General features: G+C 42.8%; 1 protein-coding gene across 2 annotated transcripts in view; it reads left to right on the top strand.

Moving 5' to 3' along the window:
* Nucleotides 1-20,146, top strand: part of zfpm2a (zinc finger protein, FOG family member 2a) — a 120,078-nt gene that overhangs the window by 48,336 nt on the left and 51,596 nt on the right. For both annotated transcript variants that reach the window (XM_023410404.2, XM_023410402.2), the window contains exon 4: nucleotides 8,415-8,539. In XM_023410404.2, the coding sequence (XP_023266172.1) occupies nucleotides 8,415-8,539 (125 nt within the window). The remainder of the gene's footprint in view (nucleotides 1-8,414; nucleotides 8,540-20,146) is intronic.

The raw sequence follows: 20,146 nt of genomic DNA, 5'->3' as shown, positions 1-20,146 counted from the left end.
CCTGAAGAAAAAAAAAAGAGATGATGGAGAAAGAAAGAAAGAGGGAGGAAGAGAGAGAGAGAGTAGGAGAGAGATGGAGATGGAGAAAGAGGAGGAGGAGTGAGAGAGGGAGAGAGGGGGAGAGAAAAGTCAAAAACCTCCACATAACAATGCCGGAGAAAAATCAGAACATTTTCCACCGAAAGATGGGCCATTTCCAAATCCTTGTGCCCTATCAGACAAATTAAAGTAAATCAAGCATGAAATGAAGCAGAAGAGCCCGGAGATAAGGCTCCTTTAAGTCGTTTACAGATTAGGACAGAGAGAGAGAGAGAGAGGGAGAGAGGTGCATCTGGTCTCTGGCAGTGAAGGAGGCTAGTTTCTCATTTCACAATAGCAGCCTGTGTATAGGATTACTCTCCCCTGTCACCGACATGAGGAGCAGTGGGGGAATAGACGTCCACAAAATGTGTCTAAATATGTCCCCTCAGAAACGTCTCGAACCAAAAACCTCTCAGTGTCGGGCCAGATGTGACATGTGATAAACAAACATGTTACACGCAGCGTCTGACCCAGTGTATCGCGCTGATTTGTTTGTTATTTCAGTCGCCTCTTCACCTTTTCTTATGCTCAAGTGGCTTCATCACCACGCAGCTTAAAAAATTCAAATGAATTCGGGATTGGCTGAGCTGTGTCACGTGACTGTACGGCTGTCAACTCCTATGCGTATGTTTAGCATGCGTCAGATCAGGTTTTAGAGGAGGAGGGAAGAGGAGGTGGTGGTGATGGTGGCGGTGGTGGTGGTGGGGGTGAGGAGGGATGGGGGTGTTTCTACAAATTATATTCTCAAAATGTGATTTTGTTTTAATGTTGCATCGCTCTGTAAACTGGCTTGTTTAATATGTACGTCGTACTTCTATTTTCTGTCTTACATCAACAGATTAATTGCTGTTTTATTTTAGTACTCGCAAATAATCAAAACATAATTATGGAGCTAGTTGCTCATGGAGGAACGATATTTTACAGTGTACACACACACACACACACACACACACACACACACACACACAGAGAGAGAGAGAGGCAGGCACATACACACTCATCTCATTCATGCATGCACGCAAATGCAAGCAGGAACTAAACAACCCCCCACCCCCCCCGCCTTCCACTCTCACACACATGCTTACTGACACACACACACACACTGGCAACCCACACATAGTCAGGGCGCACCGCTCTTTGATGCCGCCCGTCGAGCTCTCGCTGGATTTTGTTTCACTCCTTTCGTGTATCTTTTCTGGGAGTGATGAGAGGTGGGCTCGGCTGCAGCGCTCAGCTCGCTCCCAGAGAGACGAGAGCTGGCCCCCGTCACCGGGTAGCTGCTCTCCAAAGCCGCGACCTTGACCTTCCCTGCCCAAGTCTTAGGTTTAGCTCCTTTATCGCACTATCTCCAGGCATTTAAAAATACTCCTGAAACTCAATGATTTAATCCGCTTTTACGCTGTTCACATCAAAACTGGATGAAAAAAAAAAAAAGCTTAATCCATCTTATCTGTTGACTGTCAAACTGCTCCGGCTAAAACCTACTCACAAAAGACAACTAGGTCACCCAGGAAAAAACAGAATTCCCTGTTACCCAGGGGAAGTTGCAGCCTGGTAATTGACTTGGGAGGAGATTCAGGAGTACTTTAAAAATAGTCTCTTCCTGAATTAACTGCAGAATATCAAGACTTGAAGGTAGCAATGTTTACTTGTGTTCCTTGCTAAAAACTTGTTTAGATATCACATAGTGTAGTCATATAAATATTTTCCAAATCAATCTCTTCCTATATTTCCATTCCACGTGGAGCCATTTCATGTCACGCTGTGTTTTATTGGCGACAAGACTTGAACAGACGAAATTGCAACTTCCTTCTGCAGCCAAAGTCCTGCAGCCTTTTTATCCATCCATCTCAAATACATGCATTCCCAGTGAACACACCATCAATTACTCATTCATCGTGACACACTCAGGTGGAGTAATGTCCCTTTGATGGTTGTGAAATTTTAAAGAAAGGCATTTAAAGTAATCAGATTCCAGCAGGAGTGTGTGTCCTCTAGATGTTGTCGGCGATACGGTGATATCTCTGCGTGAGGACAGTCATTCTTTAAGTTTTGCTGTCCCCCTTTACATGCTATCAATAGAAATTGCAGTGCAGTTCCCCAAAGATGGATGTTTCAGAGATTGTTGTCAGCCAGCCCTGCTGCTAACTTCACCATGCTTTTTGATGAAATGGAGCACTTGACAGCTGGTATATTTCAATTCATTCAATGACACCAAACAACAGTCTGCGTGTTGATAATGTACTGCAGGACCAAGTTGTGTGTGTGTGTGTGTGTGTGTGTGTGTGTGTGTGTGTGTGAGTGTGTGTATGTGCAGCTGTACTAGTCCAAACTTTCCCATTTCTTTATTACTTTAACTGCTGCAGTTCAGATTCAAAGGGCTCAGCATAATCCTGGGTCATCTCTGGATCCTCATATAAACACCCAGTCCAGTATGCCTGTCCATACTGGACAATGCCACACCTCGTGATTTATGTCCACACACACTTGTCACCGCCCTGTTACAGAGCTTCAATTAAATTAATTTATTAAAGGAGTAGTTTTCTCTGTTTGGCAGAGAGTTAGATGAAACGATCAATACCACTCTCATATCTGTCCATTAAATATAGGGCTACAGCCAGCAGCCAGTTAGCTTAGGTTAGCATAAAGACTGGAATCAGGTGCAACTAGCCCGTGTCGGTCCAGCAGTAACAAAATTCCACCTAATAGCACCTCTAAGGCTTAACACGTTATAGTTTGTTTGTTTTATATGTACAAAATTAAAGTATAACAATGCCAGTTTGGTATTTTATGGGCAGTTATGAGCTGGACTATATCTCGGCTTGGAGCTGTTGCCAGGTAACCAGTTGAGAAGTTACTGCTCAGAGCCCAAAAATAATCTACTAGGCAACATCCCAACAACCCGCTGTAAAAATGTAGGTTTTATTTCAAATACACAAAATATGATGATATAATGTTTGAATTAGTGAGATTGTAGACATAGTTTGTGCCATTTGGGCATAAACAGGCAACAGCCATTTTCATTCTCAATGCTAAACTAAGCTAACTGGCTGCTACCTGTAGCATAACTTTAGCGCACAGGAAGAAGAGTGGTTGTGCTGCTCTTCTCATTTAACTGTGCCAGAATGTGAAGTGTATTTCCCCAACTTTGGCTTTAACTGGAACCACAATCCTTCCCTATACTAAGCCATATTTTAGCATAGCATGTCATAGTTGTAAAGAAACAATGTCAGAAGCTAAACATAATCTGGGTTTTTCAGAAGCGTCTAATATCAAGCCTCTTATCCTGCGATGGGATGGAAACACCTGTATCTCTAGCTGTGTATTTGGAAATAATACTTTGCAGACATTGTTGAGTCTCTCTACAACAAGGGGGTTGGAGTCTTCCCTCCAAGGGACCCCCACAATCCCCCACGCCACCACACAACCCCCTGCTCAGCCTGTGTGGAGTGTCAAAGCTAAAATGCCCTAATCCCGTTGGCTTGTTTAACTCCTTCCCCCCAAGCTGTCCACCGCCTGAAAACAAGCCTGACCTGAAAGGGTGAATCCCCCTACCAAGTCACCCCTCCTGCTTCCCCCCCACCCACCCACCCACCTCATGTGCCCAAACTCATGTGGTTGCCTGGAGACTTGAACGTTCAACTTTCTCCCCACTCTCTAGGGCCAGAAGCAGCCAGTCAAGGCTGGTGTAGGGTGGGCTGGGAGAAGGGAGGTAGGTGAGGAGGGGAGGAGGAGACAAGGTGGCGCTCCTGGTGGTGGGGGTCCTCCACTGTTTTAAAACAAGCGCCTTTCTGTGAGATTATAGTGTGAGCTGTGGGTTATAAATGATGCATTTTGCTCACAAGGACCTGATAATAGCGGTTTGGGTAAGGGGGGGTGGGTTCATCGCTCTCTTATCAAAGCTCTGTGACATTTCTCCTTCAGCTGTAAAATTTCATATCACATATCTGCTTTAAAGATGTGGCACCTTTTGTTGAACCGATACAGTGCATTCCATTTCACCCCATATGCCTCTCTCATGGTATATTAATTTATAGCCCATTTGCCGGCTCTATAACACGGCCTATCAGTGAAGATGACTGGGATTCAGTAGGACATCTGTGAATTGCCACGCACAGGTTATTGAACTTTGAACAGCAGTCATTTATTTGCTTTGATTCAAAGGTACTGCTTGATATCAAGAGGGATCGTCTGCTGTGTGAAGCTCAAGCATATTTCCCCACTTGTCTCTATTGCGTCGCTCTTTGTTTCCCTTTAACATCCGTCCTTCCTGTTAATATACTCATGATAAAAGGTGAAGTAAACCAGAAGCTGAGCCAGTAATCAGACTCATTTCTTTTAGTGCCGTAGGCAATTTATTTTTCTTGAAGTAGGTTTTTTGAACTAGTTAGAGAAGTTAAATTCATGTTGAAAATAGCTCGAGCAGATCCATTGCTTTAACTAATGCTAATCTGCAGCAGCGAGTTGATGATGTCATTTGTCATCTCTGACCATTAGCAGAGACCTAATTCTGGGCCGGAAATTATATTAAGAAAATTCAGACTTACATTTCATGTGCATTAATAGAAACATTCGCAGTGAAATGTGAATCTATCATTGCATTTCAAAGAATTAAGGGAAAGAACATTTGAGTTGCAGTCCTAAATCAAGTCATACTTGTTTGATCATTATAGAGTTTCATTTAACAGTGAGTTTAATTTACAAAACAGTGAATCAATCGTATCCTACCGTCTATTCAAAAGTAAACCCCTAAAAGGTCCCATATTTTACACTTTTCTGGTGTTTTATTTGAAATGTTGATATCTATAACATATATTTGTGGTTTTAAGTACCAAAAATTAAGTACCAAAATCTCTGTGTAGTTTTACATCTCCTCTTTCAGGCTTCTCTCTGGAGCTCTAGTAACAACAAGCCAGTGAGCCAATCAGAAGAGAGGAGTATCTGAGCCTCCCTTTTGATTGGCTGACTCTGAGTGATCGAATAAGAATATAGCAGATTTCAAGTAAAACACAAATCCTGCAAGGTTGGATGGTGGGTCCAGGTGGGCGGGGCTTGTGTCATGGCTGAGATCAGTGACTGCTTTGTTGTGACATCACAAAGTTACAGAAGTCCTGACGGCTGGTTTTAAGGCTCAGTTTCTGAATACAGGCTGTGTGCATTTCACTGTGGACTGAGCGCTTTGATACTTTCACAGTATTAAAATAGAATCTAGACCTGCTTTATAATCGAATAAGACATGGAAATCTCACTTTTTTTGTTTTGTTTGTTTCCAAAGATAGCAAATATGATGAAAATATAAAACCAAAGATCTGGGGAAATGTATATAAATTAAATCTTTCTATTGGTGCAGCCATACAAAACATGCACTCTTGGGTTTGGATATATCAATCAGTGAAAACATCATGTAGTTTAAATGAATAGCTGATACAGAATAGACATGATAATGTCAGACAGAGTGGAATAAGATGATTTATCCAACCTTAATGGGAAATAAAAGGGACAATTTCATGGCAAGGAGACTGCTGAAAAGTGTTTCAATATATCAAATAATATTTAAAAGTACAAAAGTGGTAGTTTGCCTCTTTCAGGGTCTCTGTCAATAGTCCACACCCATTTTTTCTTTAAATCATACCAGGCTGGCACCCTGCCACTGAGAAACTCATTAACATTCAGTCGTATGCCACTGAACGGAGAGATGAGGTTCCCTGTTCCTCCGCACCATAACAGAAAAGAAAGACAGGACACACATACACACATTAAAAAAAAAAACAAACAGATGCCAGCGTGGAGCATCTTGGGTGCTATCTGAGGAGGATCTCTCCACACAAAGGGACATTCATTGGTCTGCCAAGTATCTGTGGAGTGCAGGAACAGACCCTAGAGTCTAGCGACAGATGATGATCTTATCGAGGGAGGGGTAGGGGGGGTGGGGGGTAGGGGGTAGGTGGTGGTGATTGAGGGGGGTGTGAAAGGGTGAAGGTGGCGGAGAGAGGGGTTGGTTGGGATTTAGAGGAGGGGGTACAGCTCTTGAGCCACATCATGAGCTCATGTTTTGCCAAGTGTGTGGCATTTGAGAACTGGACGATGAGGAACGTTGAGGGGAGAACAGGTGCTGGGTTTGTTAAATCTCATCATTGGCCATCATGAGCTCTCCACTTGGTCCTGTTTGTCATTTGCAGTGTGACGGGTTAAACACAATGACTTCTGTATTTGTTCTGAATTCATTTTTGATGACTGTAGGTAACATGAGTTGGGATTTTGGGAACTTGTAAGGAATTGTCACTATGACGAGACTTGATGCAGGCATAATTACAAAAATTGTCAGTAGCCTGGTTGATAACAGAACACATCTGTCTGTGTATTTTTAGTTAGGAAACCTGTAAATGTTCATAGAGAACATACAGACAGCCCATGTAGAGAACTCATTATTCATCCACGGGTGTTTTTGTGGAGATCTTCCACTAGTATCAGCAACAGATGTGACAAGCCATCTGTGAGCCAAGGTCCTCAGGCAACATTTGGTGTGGGATGCACACAACTGGCACCTAAACATGGTGGACCACAAACCGCACAAATTGAATCGTACCCCCCTCTTCCCCCCTTCTCGCACCTACACTACCCGTTACCCCCTTTTTACTCCGAGCATCCCACCCAAAAAAAGAAAGAAATGGGGAAAGGAATCAAAATCGTTGGCCGGGGACGGCTGTAGCTGTGTGTCAAGCGGGGCTAAACAGGAACTTGCATCCAAGCGGTTAAAGGCCGTGGGTCTTATCTGAGGACAAACAGAATGCATCAAGCGGTGGCTGTTGCTCTCAGTGATGACGACCAGCTGTGCACCAATGTTTAATTATTTCTCTGTAATGAGCTTACCCACCTTCCGCTGCAGCACCGGGAAGACAGCATGCAACAGCAGGAACATGGGAGGTGGAGAGAGGACGCAGACTAAAGGGAAAGAATAAGCTGTCCGGATTATCTTATTTGTGGGTCTATTCCAAAATCATGGAACATATAGTAAATGTTTTTTTGCTGGTGTGTCAAAGCATATATAACAAAGATGTGTTATTATGGGTGACATTTAGCTTTTTTATTGTTACCGGAGTGACCACCACTGATGAGTATATGATCAGCAAAGGTGTCAATAGTGTGAATATAGTGTAATAACACTAGCCTGGTTTTTAGATCATGTTTATGCATGGGCAGGAGAACATAAGCGCACATTTCCATACCAGCACAACAGACGGACAACAGCAGCGTGCCGCAGATACACGGCTGATATTTACAGAGTGGAACGGGGCTTGAATAGGTCATTATACCACATCTGCAGTGATCGCAGAAAAGTTCAGTGATCACTTGAGCCCATTCAGCTTGAACCGAATGCCCTGAATACCCATTAGCCACATGTGTGAACAAATAGGTTAAAAGACACAATGTTTACAACACATGTTAGAGTTGAAGACTAAGAATACATTATGATTATTAACCTGGCTGCATAATATATAGGTGGTAGTTTGGTTGGAGTGCATCAGAAATATGATAATGTTGTGTAGCTGACCCAGATCTCTGACCTGACAAACTCAATGATCAGACCTGATAAGAATTTGGTTTTTTGTGTCCAGAAAGTTTATAAAACTAGCTGGAACTTGTTACTTAAAGAGGTCTGAATCGTCACAATAACTCCAGCAAGACTTCTCAGGTCAAGGCAACCAGTCAGACATGTACGGCTGAGAGTTCCATATTCTCCCTTTGCAACACACACTCACACATAAACAGGGCCGCATCCTTCTCTGTAAACTATGTCATGGCCTGCTGTGGGGTTTTATCATAACTATTTGATTAATCACCATCCCGAAAAAGTACATTGAATCTAAGGGATATGACAGCAGGGGTTGTCAAAGAGGTGAGCACCGGTACAGCTAGCTTTGCTATCCGGTTTCACTGTTAATTAGCCGGAGCTCTGCTCAGCACTAACAAGGGCCCAGCCTTCCTGGAACAACAGAAATACGCCTGCCACCAGCGGCTCTCGCCAGCCAGCAAGCCTGCACTGTCTCACAGACATTATCTCCACACAAGACACCTTTCAAGTCAGGTTAGCGCGCCACGTGTCTGAGGAACAACATCAGATGGATGCTCACTTGATTTGCTTATCCATTTTGAAACTGTTTGGCTTTAACCTTCACTGGTGACTGCAGGGCTCTGAGACAATAATGTCACCGCACATGTAGGCTTGAGGGGGGGGAAAGGACAATGAAAGAACATTCCTGTGATTCGATGTGGAACTTGCGTGTTACATGGAGCACTATGGCTGACTGCTTTGGGTTCTGGTGTGTTTTTAGGAGAGCTGGATGCCTTCCTTAAAGATGGCGAGCGTCGGATCCACAGCCGGCAGCAGCTCCCTGTGGGGACGACATGGGGACCCTTCGAGGGGAAGATTGAGATGAGCACTGACAGCACTGCACTGGTATGTCTTTGTTTTGGCCAACTGTATAATTTTGCAGATTTAATATTCACCAACCAACCATAATTATGCAATAAAATACAGACTAAAACAGGAATGTGACAGGCTAAAAACACAGTGGTTAAAAACAAATGGAAAATAAAAACGAGGGAGCTGAAGTAACCAAAATCAGGGTAAGCTATGTGATATAAGAGTGATTTGAGAAGTGATTTAATAGACTCAGCTGAGCAAATCTTGTTTTGCACATCGTTCAGATTCTTGAGGCCTTAATAGAAAGAATCAGTCACCCCTGGTCTGTAGCCTTGACTGTGGGATGGCTGAGAGGCCACTGTTCAGGGATCTCGGGTTACATGAAGCTTCATAAGGACTAAACAGCTCAGTGATGTAGCTGCCTGCCTTGCTATGCAATGCTTCAAACATTAGCGATGAAATCTCAAAATCACTTTACACGTAGTGTGAGTAAGAACATGGGATCCCATCTCTTCTAGTTAAAAACCTTGTGGCCAAGATCTTGCACAATCCGCACAAAGCTGGTGAAGCAAGCATTGCAATAAATCGAGAAGTGACAAAACGAAGCTATGTATGACAGTTGCAGTGTCTTTAAAACTGAGCATTGAACGAATCTTTGGAAGTTTAAAAGCAAAACTGAGCTGGAGTCAATTTAAACTCCACAACGTGAATCCTTGATTTGGCAGTAAAGCGCAAATACATGATTTATTAACCATCATTTAGCTTTCAGTTACAACCTAACTTATAACCCTTTTATAAAGTATGTCTCTCTAAAATCCAATATATGTTGTTATTAGCGAGTTCCATAAACCTCAGGTTCATTAAAACTTGAAGGGAAATGACTTTATATGATCAGACCTTGCCTTTAGCAGCCATGGCAACATGATTACTAGTCCTCCATCTGAAGCCCATATTAACGTTTATTCCGGTGACATTCAAACCTATTGAGGTGACTCTTCCGGGATCCAGCTGGCCCGCAACAAAAGCCTTTGAAGTGCATCTATTTTAACCATTTCATCTGCATATTTTATGACAAAACACTTTAATTGGTGGATTTTGAGCTCAGCGCAGGCTTCAATTGAATGAAGTCACAGTCCATTATTTTTGATGTTACCCTGCACACAGCCGCTTCATATCGCTTGTTTCAAAGATCCCAGCAGAGGCTGGTGTTGACCTGCTGCTCTGGTGGAGTGACAAGTCCTCCAAGGTTTTGATATTCATTTCTGCATTTGGATTAATTAAGAAATTCCTATTAAATCTGTAACCAGACTCACATTCATCCTGTTAAGAAACATAAGGACAAGCCCATGAGGACTTTGGACTTAGAGGCCCTCCCCCCATTTTCCCAGATTCCTTAAACACAAAACTTTATTAAATCATTTCAGAGCAGTTTCAACTGTTTTCTAAGCTCCCCTCTTGGTTTTGAAGTCATCAGTGGCTTTAAATAACTCAGGCCGTATTATAGCCATGAAATATGGCTTCTCTCAGGGTAAAGCCAGTTATCCTTGGGCGGAAAAGTGATTTGACAGAGCAACACCTCAAGTTGCCTTCCAATGTAACACACTCCATATATTTCTCCAGCAATCTCTGCATGATTTTCCCTGAAAGGAATCCAAAACCAACCTTCAACTGTCCCTCAAATGACCCTCAGACTTACCAAGTGATGTCATATGAAACATGTTCTCGGAATTGTTTGTTGCTTGAGTGTTTTCAGTAGATAGAAACTTTACAAATTTATCTCACTACCTGCTGAAGTAGATGCATAAACTGCTTGTTGCTCTTGGCGAGAGTGATAAGTTCTTAACTAACTGCCCTCTCAGGAATTCATTGCTACTTTCCAGATCCTCCCCAGGTCTTCTTTTTTTTTTTTTTTTTTTTTAAGTGAGCAGGTGCTGGTCATCACCTGTAATAGGCTGTGGAGGGGTTACAGAATATGCCAAACCTCCCTCGCAATTAAAAGCGGAGGAAGAAGCTCTGGCATATTGCCTTTAAGGATCTCATGTGTGTCTATTCTCATGGGGGCCCTTTCAATGCTTTGCTGCTTGCCCTCCTCCTCTCCTAAGTTTCATCTCTCAAATGGGATACTGGCTGTTAGCAGCTTCTCACTATCTCTCATTAAAGGCTAGGTCAACCCAACTGGCGTGTTGTTTTACAGAGCCTCCTTTTCTTTGGGTTCAGTGTACCTTTTTACTTTGTTCGGTCAATTCTTGTAGTTTTGCACATCATGAGGGAATCATCCCATTTACAGTAGAGTAGATTTATTTCTCTCTTTTTTTGGTGTTGTTTAATCAAACCTCTAGTCATCGAGCTGTTTTCTTGTTAAACATGCAGCCGTTGGCAACATCCCTAATATGGTGCTGCATTTATCTCAGTTATTTCAGTGGGAGGCTTGTTGTTGGGAGAGTTGTGCAAAACTTCACACACACACACACACATCAAGAAAGGAGCAAACTCTGATGCCTCACCTGGAGAGGGAAAAGTTGACATAACAAATGTGAGCGTGAGGAAATGGAGGAGGGAGAAAGGAGGGGAGAAAAAAAAAACTGGCTATAGTTTTGATGCATGTCAGGGCGGCCAGAGCTGCAGAGCGGGGTTAGGAGTCGGCAGAAAGCGTTTGAGATAGAAATAAAGGCTCATTGCTTCATGGGTCTCTACCTCAGCTCGGAGGCTCTCTCAGTCATTCTCATGAAGTGTGACCTCCACAGACTATTAAATCTCCTTTTACTCGCTTAGATTTTTTTTTTTTTTTTGAAACCATAGAGGTGAATGAATTACCCGAAGACACCCAGGTATACGGTGGGAGTGACACCTCTCTCATGCTTGAAACACACGACCCGCTGGTGATATATTGATATGCCCTCTCTGAAATCAAACATATTTTATCCCTTCATCTCGACACGTCATTTAAGATGTGACTTTTTTTTAGAGGTCAAACTATTTTTTTGTCAAGCTGCTACATACAGTGCACAGGTCTGTTTCTCAATCCCCCGGAGAGGGGCTCAAGTGTTAAGGCTCCTAAAAGAGACTTACAGTAAATAATGAAAATACAGTGAATCTGAGCAGCTTCTGCATTAAAGTGGACAGGTGCAGGACTTTGGCACATTCAGAGCCATTTAGGAGGAAAGCATGTTAGGCCGGGCTGGTGTCTGGGGAGTAGTTCTGTGAAGGTAAGGATGAGAGGAGAGGAGGTAAGGGGAGGGCGGTTACTGGTCCCCAGAGGCAGCAAACGGGAGCTGGCCTATAGCTGCATGTGCTGTGGCGTGGGAGCCGAGGCGGGTTTGGCTGCTGGTGGACGACTGGATCTCAGTAGCGGAGCAGAGTGATGGATGATGCTGAGAAAAGAACAGTGAGTGGAGCGTTACATGCAGTTGTCCAGGCAGTCCTGGAAAGAGAGGTATGAAGCTTTAAAAAAGAAAGAATGAAAAGAGAGCATGCCGGGGAGAGAGAGAGAGAGAGAGAGAGAGAGAGAGAGAGAGAGAGAGAGAGGAAGCAGGAAAAAACAGAGTGGAAAAAGCATGACAGGAAATCTGGGCATCTGCAGGACAGAGATAGGGTCACATCTCGACCGTTTATCAAAGAGGAAAGCAGATTTCACAGCTGATGGGTCGGCCGTGGCAGGTCTGTAGACCTCAGGGGCTCAGCTTGGCATGAAGCACTGGAGTTATAGTTATTGCTGTTGCAGAACTGTTAACACAATCACATTGAACTGTATTGGATCGTTCATATGGCTGGCCTTACTGTGCTGTCTTTTTATACTTTACTTAGATCACATATAGTTTTAATACATGTTTATCCCAATACAGAACTACTTTCCACATGTAGTATTTTTTAAGAAGGTATTCAAAGGTGTTTCTTAGATAGCAAACCCAGCTTTAACCAGAGGAACAGAACAGCGAGACAGAGACCAGAGTCTGAACTAAAAACTAAGTACTGTAATTGGCCTGGGTCAGAATACTTTGTAGCAAGTAAGGCAAAGGTGAGGAAGGCCGAACAAGGGAAGTCTCAAAGCAAGTAACAGACAGAAAGACAAAAAGTAAGGGACAGAACAAAACCTAAAAAGAATAAAACACCCAGGACTTAGTATTTCGCTGTAGCTGTCAGCCACTTCCCCTGCTCTGTTCCTCTTCCTCCTCCTCCTCCTCTCCTCTCTTCTCCCTGTCTGACTGATGGAGCTGCCAGAGCGCCGTCTCATCCCTCACTTCTCTCACTGATCAATCAGACCATTAGACTCCAATTACAGCCGCAGCCCCGGCGCAGGTGAGCGACGAGCACATTCAGCCGGCTGCCGACAACGCCTCTGCCCGGCTTCCTCACACTCTCCAAATTAACGCAAATTAATAGTGACACTCAGACATAAATGTCTGCAATCGGGGGGCTAAATTAACAGTCTGGGTCGAAGCTATTGAGTAGCAGGTGTCTTTAAAAGCGGTAATTACCTATGCTGGACAGAACTGGGAGGAGAAGGCGGCCCATGGTTTGCCTGGAGTAAGAGGCCTGGCCCTGGTGAGCCTGGCTTCCATTGTAGGTGTTAATAATTGATTGGGAGGCAAGCTATTAATGAGCAGCAGATTTAGAGCTCTGTTGTAAATGTGTGTTGATGAGGGTGTTGCCGCCTCTTGTACAATGCCTCACCAATGCTAATTACTGGGGCTTAGTCAAGGTGCACTGTAATGAGTCTGGATTCAATAGAATTCTGGTCTTTATGTGTTTTGAGGGCCTTTTAGTGCAAATTACACAGTAATTGAAATGCATGAGACTTGCTTAATTTCAGATTAAGATCTAGGCATTTTTTTTTTTTATCTTCTATCTTAATACACTTGTTGTATATTAGCTAATTTTGCTGTGAGCACAGGTTTATGATAAAACAAATCTAGTAGAGTAATCTGTTTTCCACACAAAGGCCCTGATACAAAAGGCAGCGATTTCAGAAACAGGTTACAAGGACATAATAAAAGTCAGTAAGTGCTAAAGGCAAAATAAGTATAATAACCAATTAACGCAGTATGAAAATATTACTGTTGAATCATACATCATCATTATCATATAATCGTTGTATTTTTACAATCTCAGACTAGATGAAATATGGAGTCCGTTTTTTAACCTGTGCAGGATTAAAGTCACCTCAGGACAGCAGAGGAGAAATAACATCAACCTCTGCTGTGTTTCTGTCTGATTCTGTCATTGGGAATCGTTTAAGATTCAAAGTGAAGCCTTTATTCATTCTTTTAACTCCTCTGGTGTTGAGTCTCACACTGAAAGAGGATAAAGAATTAATATTTTTTGCTAAAATGCGCATGAGAACATAGCTGTTAAATACACGTGTGCTTCCACGTGTGCGCAAGTGTGTCCCCCATATTTGTGTGTACATACGCTCGAGTGTGTGTTTTGGGTTGTACTGTAGCGCCTGTGTATGTGTGGGAGGGCATGAGTGCATCAGCGTGCGTGTGCAGACTGTGTGCTGCTTTTGGCTGCGAACAGAGAGCTTTAGTTTGTAGACTACAGAAGAGCGAAAATGTCAAGATACTGTCCTAATTTTAACCTGGGACAGAGAGAGAACAGAGAGTGTCAACCGATGGAGTGTGATTATTGTGTAATTTAGTACAAGGGTAGGAATATGGGCCTGTGCAACCAAAAAATGCTCCAGAAATTATTCAGCCCATCACTCAAGCCATTTATCTCACCCCTTTTGCCCACCCTCTCCCTCCAATATGTTTATTGTTAGCTAGCCCTAAACTTTAACAAGTGGTGGCGGATTTTTCTGTTTCAGAAATTATATTTTTCTTCTTGTCATTGCTTCATTAATCAAGAGGAGGCATTCTGAAAAATGTTTTGTTTTGGAGGCTGCAATCTATTTTGTGTGTGTGTGTGTTGTAGTTAATCTGCGCCCGTGGCAGGTTTCCCCTCCGAAACGCAGCGCTAAGCAGCGGTATCGCAGGCCTATTGTTGTAGCCTCTGTCATAGCAAGGAGAGCCTGATGCAGGCCTGGGCTCGCCTGATAAGGAAAAGAGGATTCAACATGGCTGGAAAGGAGAATCAGTGGGACTTGAGAGTGGAGTACGGATGGGGCAGATGCGCTCGCACACACATACACACACACACACACACACACACACACACACACACACACACACACACACACACACACACATGCATACAGTCTCACACAAACATGCAGAATGATACACACATGTTCTACACACATACAGTCACACATGAGCCGACACACACACAAATCATCGCCATCATCACACTGGCACATGCCCAGGCAATTATTTACAGTAACATCCAATTACATATGCAAGAAGGCACCCCAGGATAGGACCTCTCTGTAGCATATCTGCTAAATGACACACACACACACACACACACACACACACACACACACACACACACACACACACACATACACACAGCATCAAATATACATGCACATGCACATAAACAAACAAACCATTAAATTAAGAAAAAAAAAAAAAATCAGCAATTTGAAGTCCAAACATTCTGATTTATGTTTGCATTTAAAGGTGGCCTGTGCTTTCTATCTGAAAGTCACACTGTCTTGGATATGGTTTTGAAAACGCCAGACATTATCAGGACTAACAGGATTTGAATTTCTGTGTTGGACACACAAATAATTTTGGCACAAAGAATGTGGCTTCATCTAATGAAATAATGGGCCCAAATTTTAGGCGGAGAACCAATTTGTGATTGCATGCATCAATTATTTCTTGGGTTTAAACCAATATCAGGGCTGGGGTCTCTTCAGATGGGTAAAATGGTAATTATCTGGCCTGCTTTCCCTTGCTCAGTGTCATCCATATATTTATCGATGGCATTATCGATGGTTTTCATGTTCTTACATTAAAAGGGAGAAACATCCAAGCTCATTCTATTGAAGTAGCCCTTTAAATCAGGGCTTTTTAACACAGATCAACATGACACTGATGTCTGCTTGTGAGTTAGATGGAGAGTGAGTGTTAGACTGTGGCCAAAGAAACACACAACCATTGTTTTTTTTTTTATTGTTATTATTTTCCAAGGCTGCACTTTCGAAGTTTCTGTGTGCACGGCTGGAACTTATTCCCGCCCACTGCTCCACGTATTAGCACTCAGTCAGTCAGCTAGTCAGAGCTATTACAGCCCCAGCCAAGCTCCACTGTTTGAAAGATAATGCATGGTTGACTTGATCTACAAGTGAACCTGACATTTTGCTGTCCTTACATCACAACACAACTAGCCAAACTGATATGGCAGGTCCCCTGATAAGCAGAGCAGGACTCACTGATTTGCTTTGTGCTCACTGTAATGGCTGCATGGTTTCCTCAGACATGCCAAGGCTACAGTGACTAGATCAAAACACAAACACAAAGATGGAGATGATCTGCAGCATGATTCACTGCAGTTTTGCTTTTGGTTTTAACCTTTATTTAGGTGAAGTTTTGCTGCAAATATCAGACTGTTTTAATTTTGAATCGTCAGTGTAGCAGTTTGTTGGGAAATACTGCTCCACGGTTATTAGACTATAGTAAACTATAGTAAGTAGTTACTGTTCAGATCAAGGCTTTAAATGAAAAGCAGATTCTGAAATACAACGTAATTATATAGTTTAAACTAAATCAGGATATATGAAGTAGTAAAAAATAGCTCCACTTACTTGAGTAAATGCTGCTTAAAACATGGCTGCATCATATTAGTAATGTAATAATCAGTGGTTGAATATGGTTTCGAGTCAAGTAAAGTAACTTAAAATTTGTACAGTTCTACAGTAAATGTACTTGCTCATACGTGCTAATAATATAATATGAAATAATATATCACTCAGAATGGCCATTTTTCTGCCAAACGTGCTTTCACTCAGATACTTTAGGTACATTTAGATGATATTTTGTCCTTAAGTAGGGTGAATGTGTTGTATTGGTATTTTTACTTCAGTAAAGGATCTCAGTATAACTCCACTGCCCTCTCCCTGTTTTATATCATAAAGTAATATCTTGTGCTGAACAGCAATGCAGCAGATTTCTCTCCAGATCAGTTTGGGTCAGATTTATGAACGTGCAAAAGAAGCTATTTGTTGCAAAAGTTCAAAAACATCCTTATTTCGTGTTTCAATTCCCGCCTCTATAATTTTGAGTGATAAAATGCACTTTTTTCAGTCATTTCTTTCCTTGTGTTGAGGCAGGAACATAAAGGAGATGAACATTATTCTGCAGATGTCACATTTAAGAAATACTGCTGAAGTCTCTGTAATGACATGCTACTGCAGATGTGGCCATTCTACTATGACAATATACTGTAACTGTAATAGATAGACAAGCAGCTGTCTTCCTCCAGCAGTCTGTTCAGTCACCATTCTGCAGCAGCAACAGAGCAAGGCCGGTGATGGCTGAAAGCCTCAGTGAGGCTCGAGGTCCTGGGGGGAGGGGGGGGCGCTCTTCACACCCACAGGGCTGGAGGGTGAGCTGGACGTTCCCTGTCCCCTTCCCGACTCTCTGGGTGTTTGCTGTCTGCCAGGGGCCCCATCAGGGAGCAGCACAGTCTGGGTAGCAAACTGTCACACTGTGGAGATGTAGTATCTGCCTGCTTATGGTTCCTGTATGTTGTAAACACACGAACAGCTTGATATGAACATTAACATTCATGAGCAACTGTTCCATTTGGGATGGCATAATACTTGAACAAGTCACACACTATCACTTCCACACTTATCTCAGAGTTTTATGAATTTGAATGACGGCTTGCAGCAGATTTAAGGAGATGATCCCCTAGCTGTGATATACCTTATTTTGAAGGAGTCGACAAATAAGCAAAGCTCTGGTTTCAGTCTTTACAGACCGTCGGTCTCACAGGCAACAATAGTCAGGCTCAGAAGTCCCCGGCTTCACACATATCGCCTTGTATTGCAGTATGCAATATGGCTTCCCAAATGAATGATTATCCAACACTTCAATACACAACAGACCTCTACTGCAGCAAAGGCGCAAGAGGAAGAAGAAGAAGAAGAAGAAGAAGAAGAAGAAGAAGAAGAAGTAGGAAGAGCAGCAAAAAAAAGAAAGAAAAGTGAAACAAAGTTGAGTGGTGCCAGCTGCTTTGCCATCTGTCACTGTCATGGCTGTAACTCATGATATGTTGAAACAACTTTTTTGAGAAGTGGTGCAGATAATCCTCGATTGTTTCCATTTGCAAACCTCAGCGCTCTCAGTATTCCAGCACAAAGTGAGGACAGAGATTAGGGTTTGGTGGAAGTTGTGGATGGATCGACCCATCCCTCAGATGTGATTGCAGAGATGATAAGAAGTTGTCTTTATCGTGCCTTTTTTTTTTTTTTTAAAGGAAGTTTGAGCTCCGTGTTAAAAAAAAGGAAAGGAAATGAGACTCTAAAATCATCTATTATTTACCCTTCTACATGATCATTGTCGCTCTTAAATATTCCAGGCTTTTCTCTCCTCTTTCTCTCTTACATTAAGTGAGGGAAGAGGAGAAGCACAGAGGCTTTGCTTGCTTCACCTCCTTCAGAGGAAGAAGGACAGCCACCCTACAGGGAGGCGAACCCCTGCTGGTAGACCTTGATAAGTCCTCACTGTCCCCTGTCCTGGCCTTAGCCCTCTGATCCTCAGCCTAGTTGGCTCGGGGCCTATCAAAGACAAAGCCCCGTTAAAATGACTCTGGACGGATGAACAACCAAGCAGAAAAATTCAAGTCTTCTGACCAAAAAAAGAAAAAAAAAAAGGTTAGCATTGAAGATAAGAAAGCTGATAGGTGCTGGAGGAGATGAAGGTCTGGACAGTGTCCATTCACTCCGTGGTGGTCCAGCAGCGCCTCATTAGATGGATGTGTGTGAGGCTGTCAAAGCAGGAATATTATACCACGGGGTCGTCAGCAAACTAATTGGGTAACAAAGACCATTTCCAGCTCGGGAAACCCATCTTTTAACAGTGCGTGTGCTGAGACTCTGATAAGAGAGTTCACGTCTAATGCATTTAGTGAGGGGCAAGTTCACCATCTTTATCTTATTTACTTAACTTGGTGTAAATATTGTTGGTCTCTTACGGTGGATTTAGTGAGACCCCATTTCTCAGAAGTGCACTCTGAGATCAAACTATTGAACACTGCAGAAATATGTAGATGATCAGGTGGTGTGCGAATCATAGATACCGAACACAGAACAAACTTAAACGTACGTTTGTGGTGCATTTATGTCTCCTCTCTTTGTTCTTTGCCTTAAGTTTTTTTTTTTTTTAATTCTTTTTATTTATTGTACTTCCCAACATGTTTATTGGAATTATTATTCTGAACACCCAGATTTGGATGGAGCTCAGTTTTTTTTTTGAATGGAGAGGTGAGGTTCGCTGCACTGACTGAGGGAGGTTCCCGAAGTACAAAATCACATACAGTAGATGCCATTCTAATGCATCATGAAATTTATAACTCCAGCAGAGAAGAGAGGGGAGTTCAAAAGAATATTAAAATCCAATACCTAAAGGGGGCACAGAGGTTTATCTAAAGTCAGGGGCTTTATTCAAGCATCATGCCTACTATTTTATTGTTTGTCTTTATTTGCTGCCTGTGACTGATCCTAGTCTTCCATGTGTGGTTATGAGAGCAGGGATTTGTTGTGACCCCATTGACTGATTGACTCCTGACTTCCCTTTTTCTTCCTCTTTGAAGAAATCCCCCCGTCCGCATGTTTATTCCCAACAGAGAAAGAGCGCTTCTGTCCAGAGAATATGCCACCTGCCACCGTGACCCCCAGGGGCCATGGTAATATCCATACAGGTGAACATTACTGGCTCCAGGTTCTCTATTATGTTCCCTCGCGCTGCTTCTCGCTGCTCAGGGAGTCGGCCCTAACTTACATGCAAAAGATCAAACAAGTTTTTCCCAATTGAATTCAAATGGGAAATTTCGAGTAATTCAAACAGTGAGTAGTGAAGCGACAGGACTGCTCTGTCCTCTGACCAAAGCCAAACACAAGAAGCACACGTGTGGATATGTACACTCTACCTCCAAGACATGATTAAGTCCTGGAGCACACGCATTACAAATTCAACTTTCTCTTGTTTACAACTTCAAATAGTTCCCAGGACATACGCATTACACACACAGTTACAGCAGTACACACACATTCACTTGTGAAGTTGAATTAAACATTCTCCACTACAAAGAAAGTTGGGGACATTGTAATTTGACGCTGAAGGGCGAAAGATGGTGGGAAGTGAAGACGATTCATGTGGAAGTTTTTTGCCTGGATCAGGAGAGAATGGTGCAGGTGATGTAGGAATATTAAAGGAAAGGAGAGATGACAGAGAGGAGGACGAGGAGGAAGAAGAAGGTAAAGTTAAAGGAAAGGAGACGAGTTTTGAGGAAAAGGGAAAAGGAAAGAAAATTGAAAATGAAATGAAAAATCAAAGGAAAGGAAGTAAAAGAAAGGAAAGAGGAAAGGAAAAGAATAGAAAAGGGAGGAAGGAAGGCAGGGGTGGAGAAAGGAGGTTGCTTGTCTTCAGGGCAGGTACAGCTTACACTAAACTGTTTGGCTTTAGAGTTGGAGCACCTCAGTGCGCCTGAAGGTCTTGAAGAATGGAGTACAGATTGAGCGCCCCCCCC

Source organism: Seriola lalandi, unplaced genomic scaffold (assembly GCF_002814215.2).
Source record: "Seriola lalandi dorsalis isolate HSWRI2012SDOR001 ecotype SW California unplaced genomic scaffold, Sedor1 jcf7180002054425, whole genome shotgun sequence".
NCBI classification, from domain to species: Eukaryota; Metazoa; Chordata; class Actinopteri; order Carangiformes; family Carangidae; genus Seriola; species Seriola lalandi.
The sequence above is the reverse complement of the archived record's forward strand: the minus strand, read 5'-3'. Positions and strand labels throughout refer to the sequence as shown.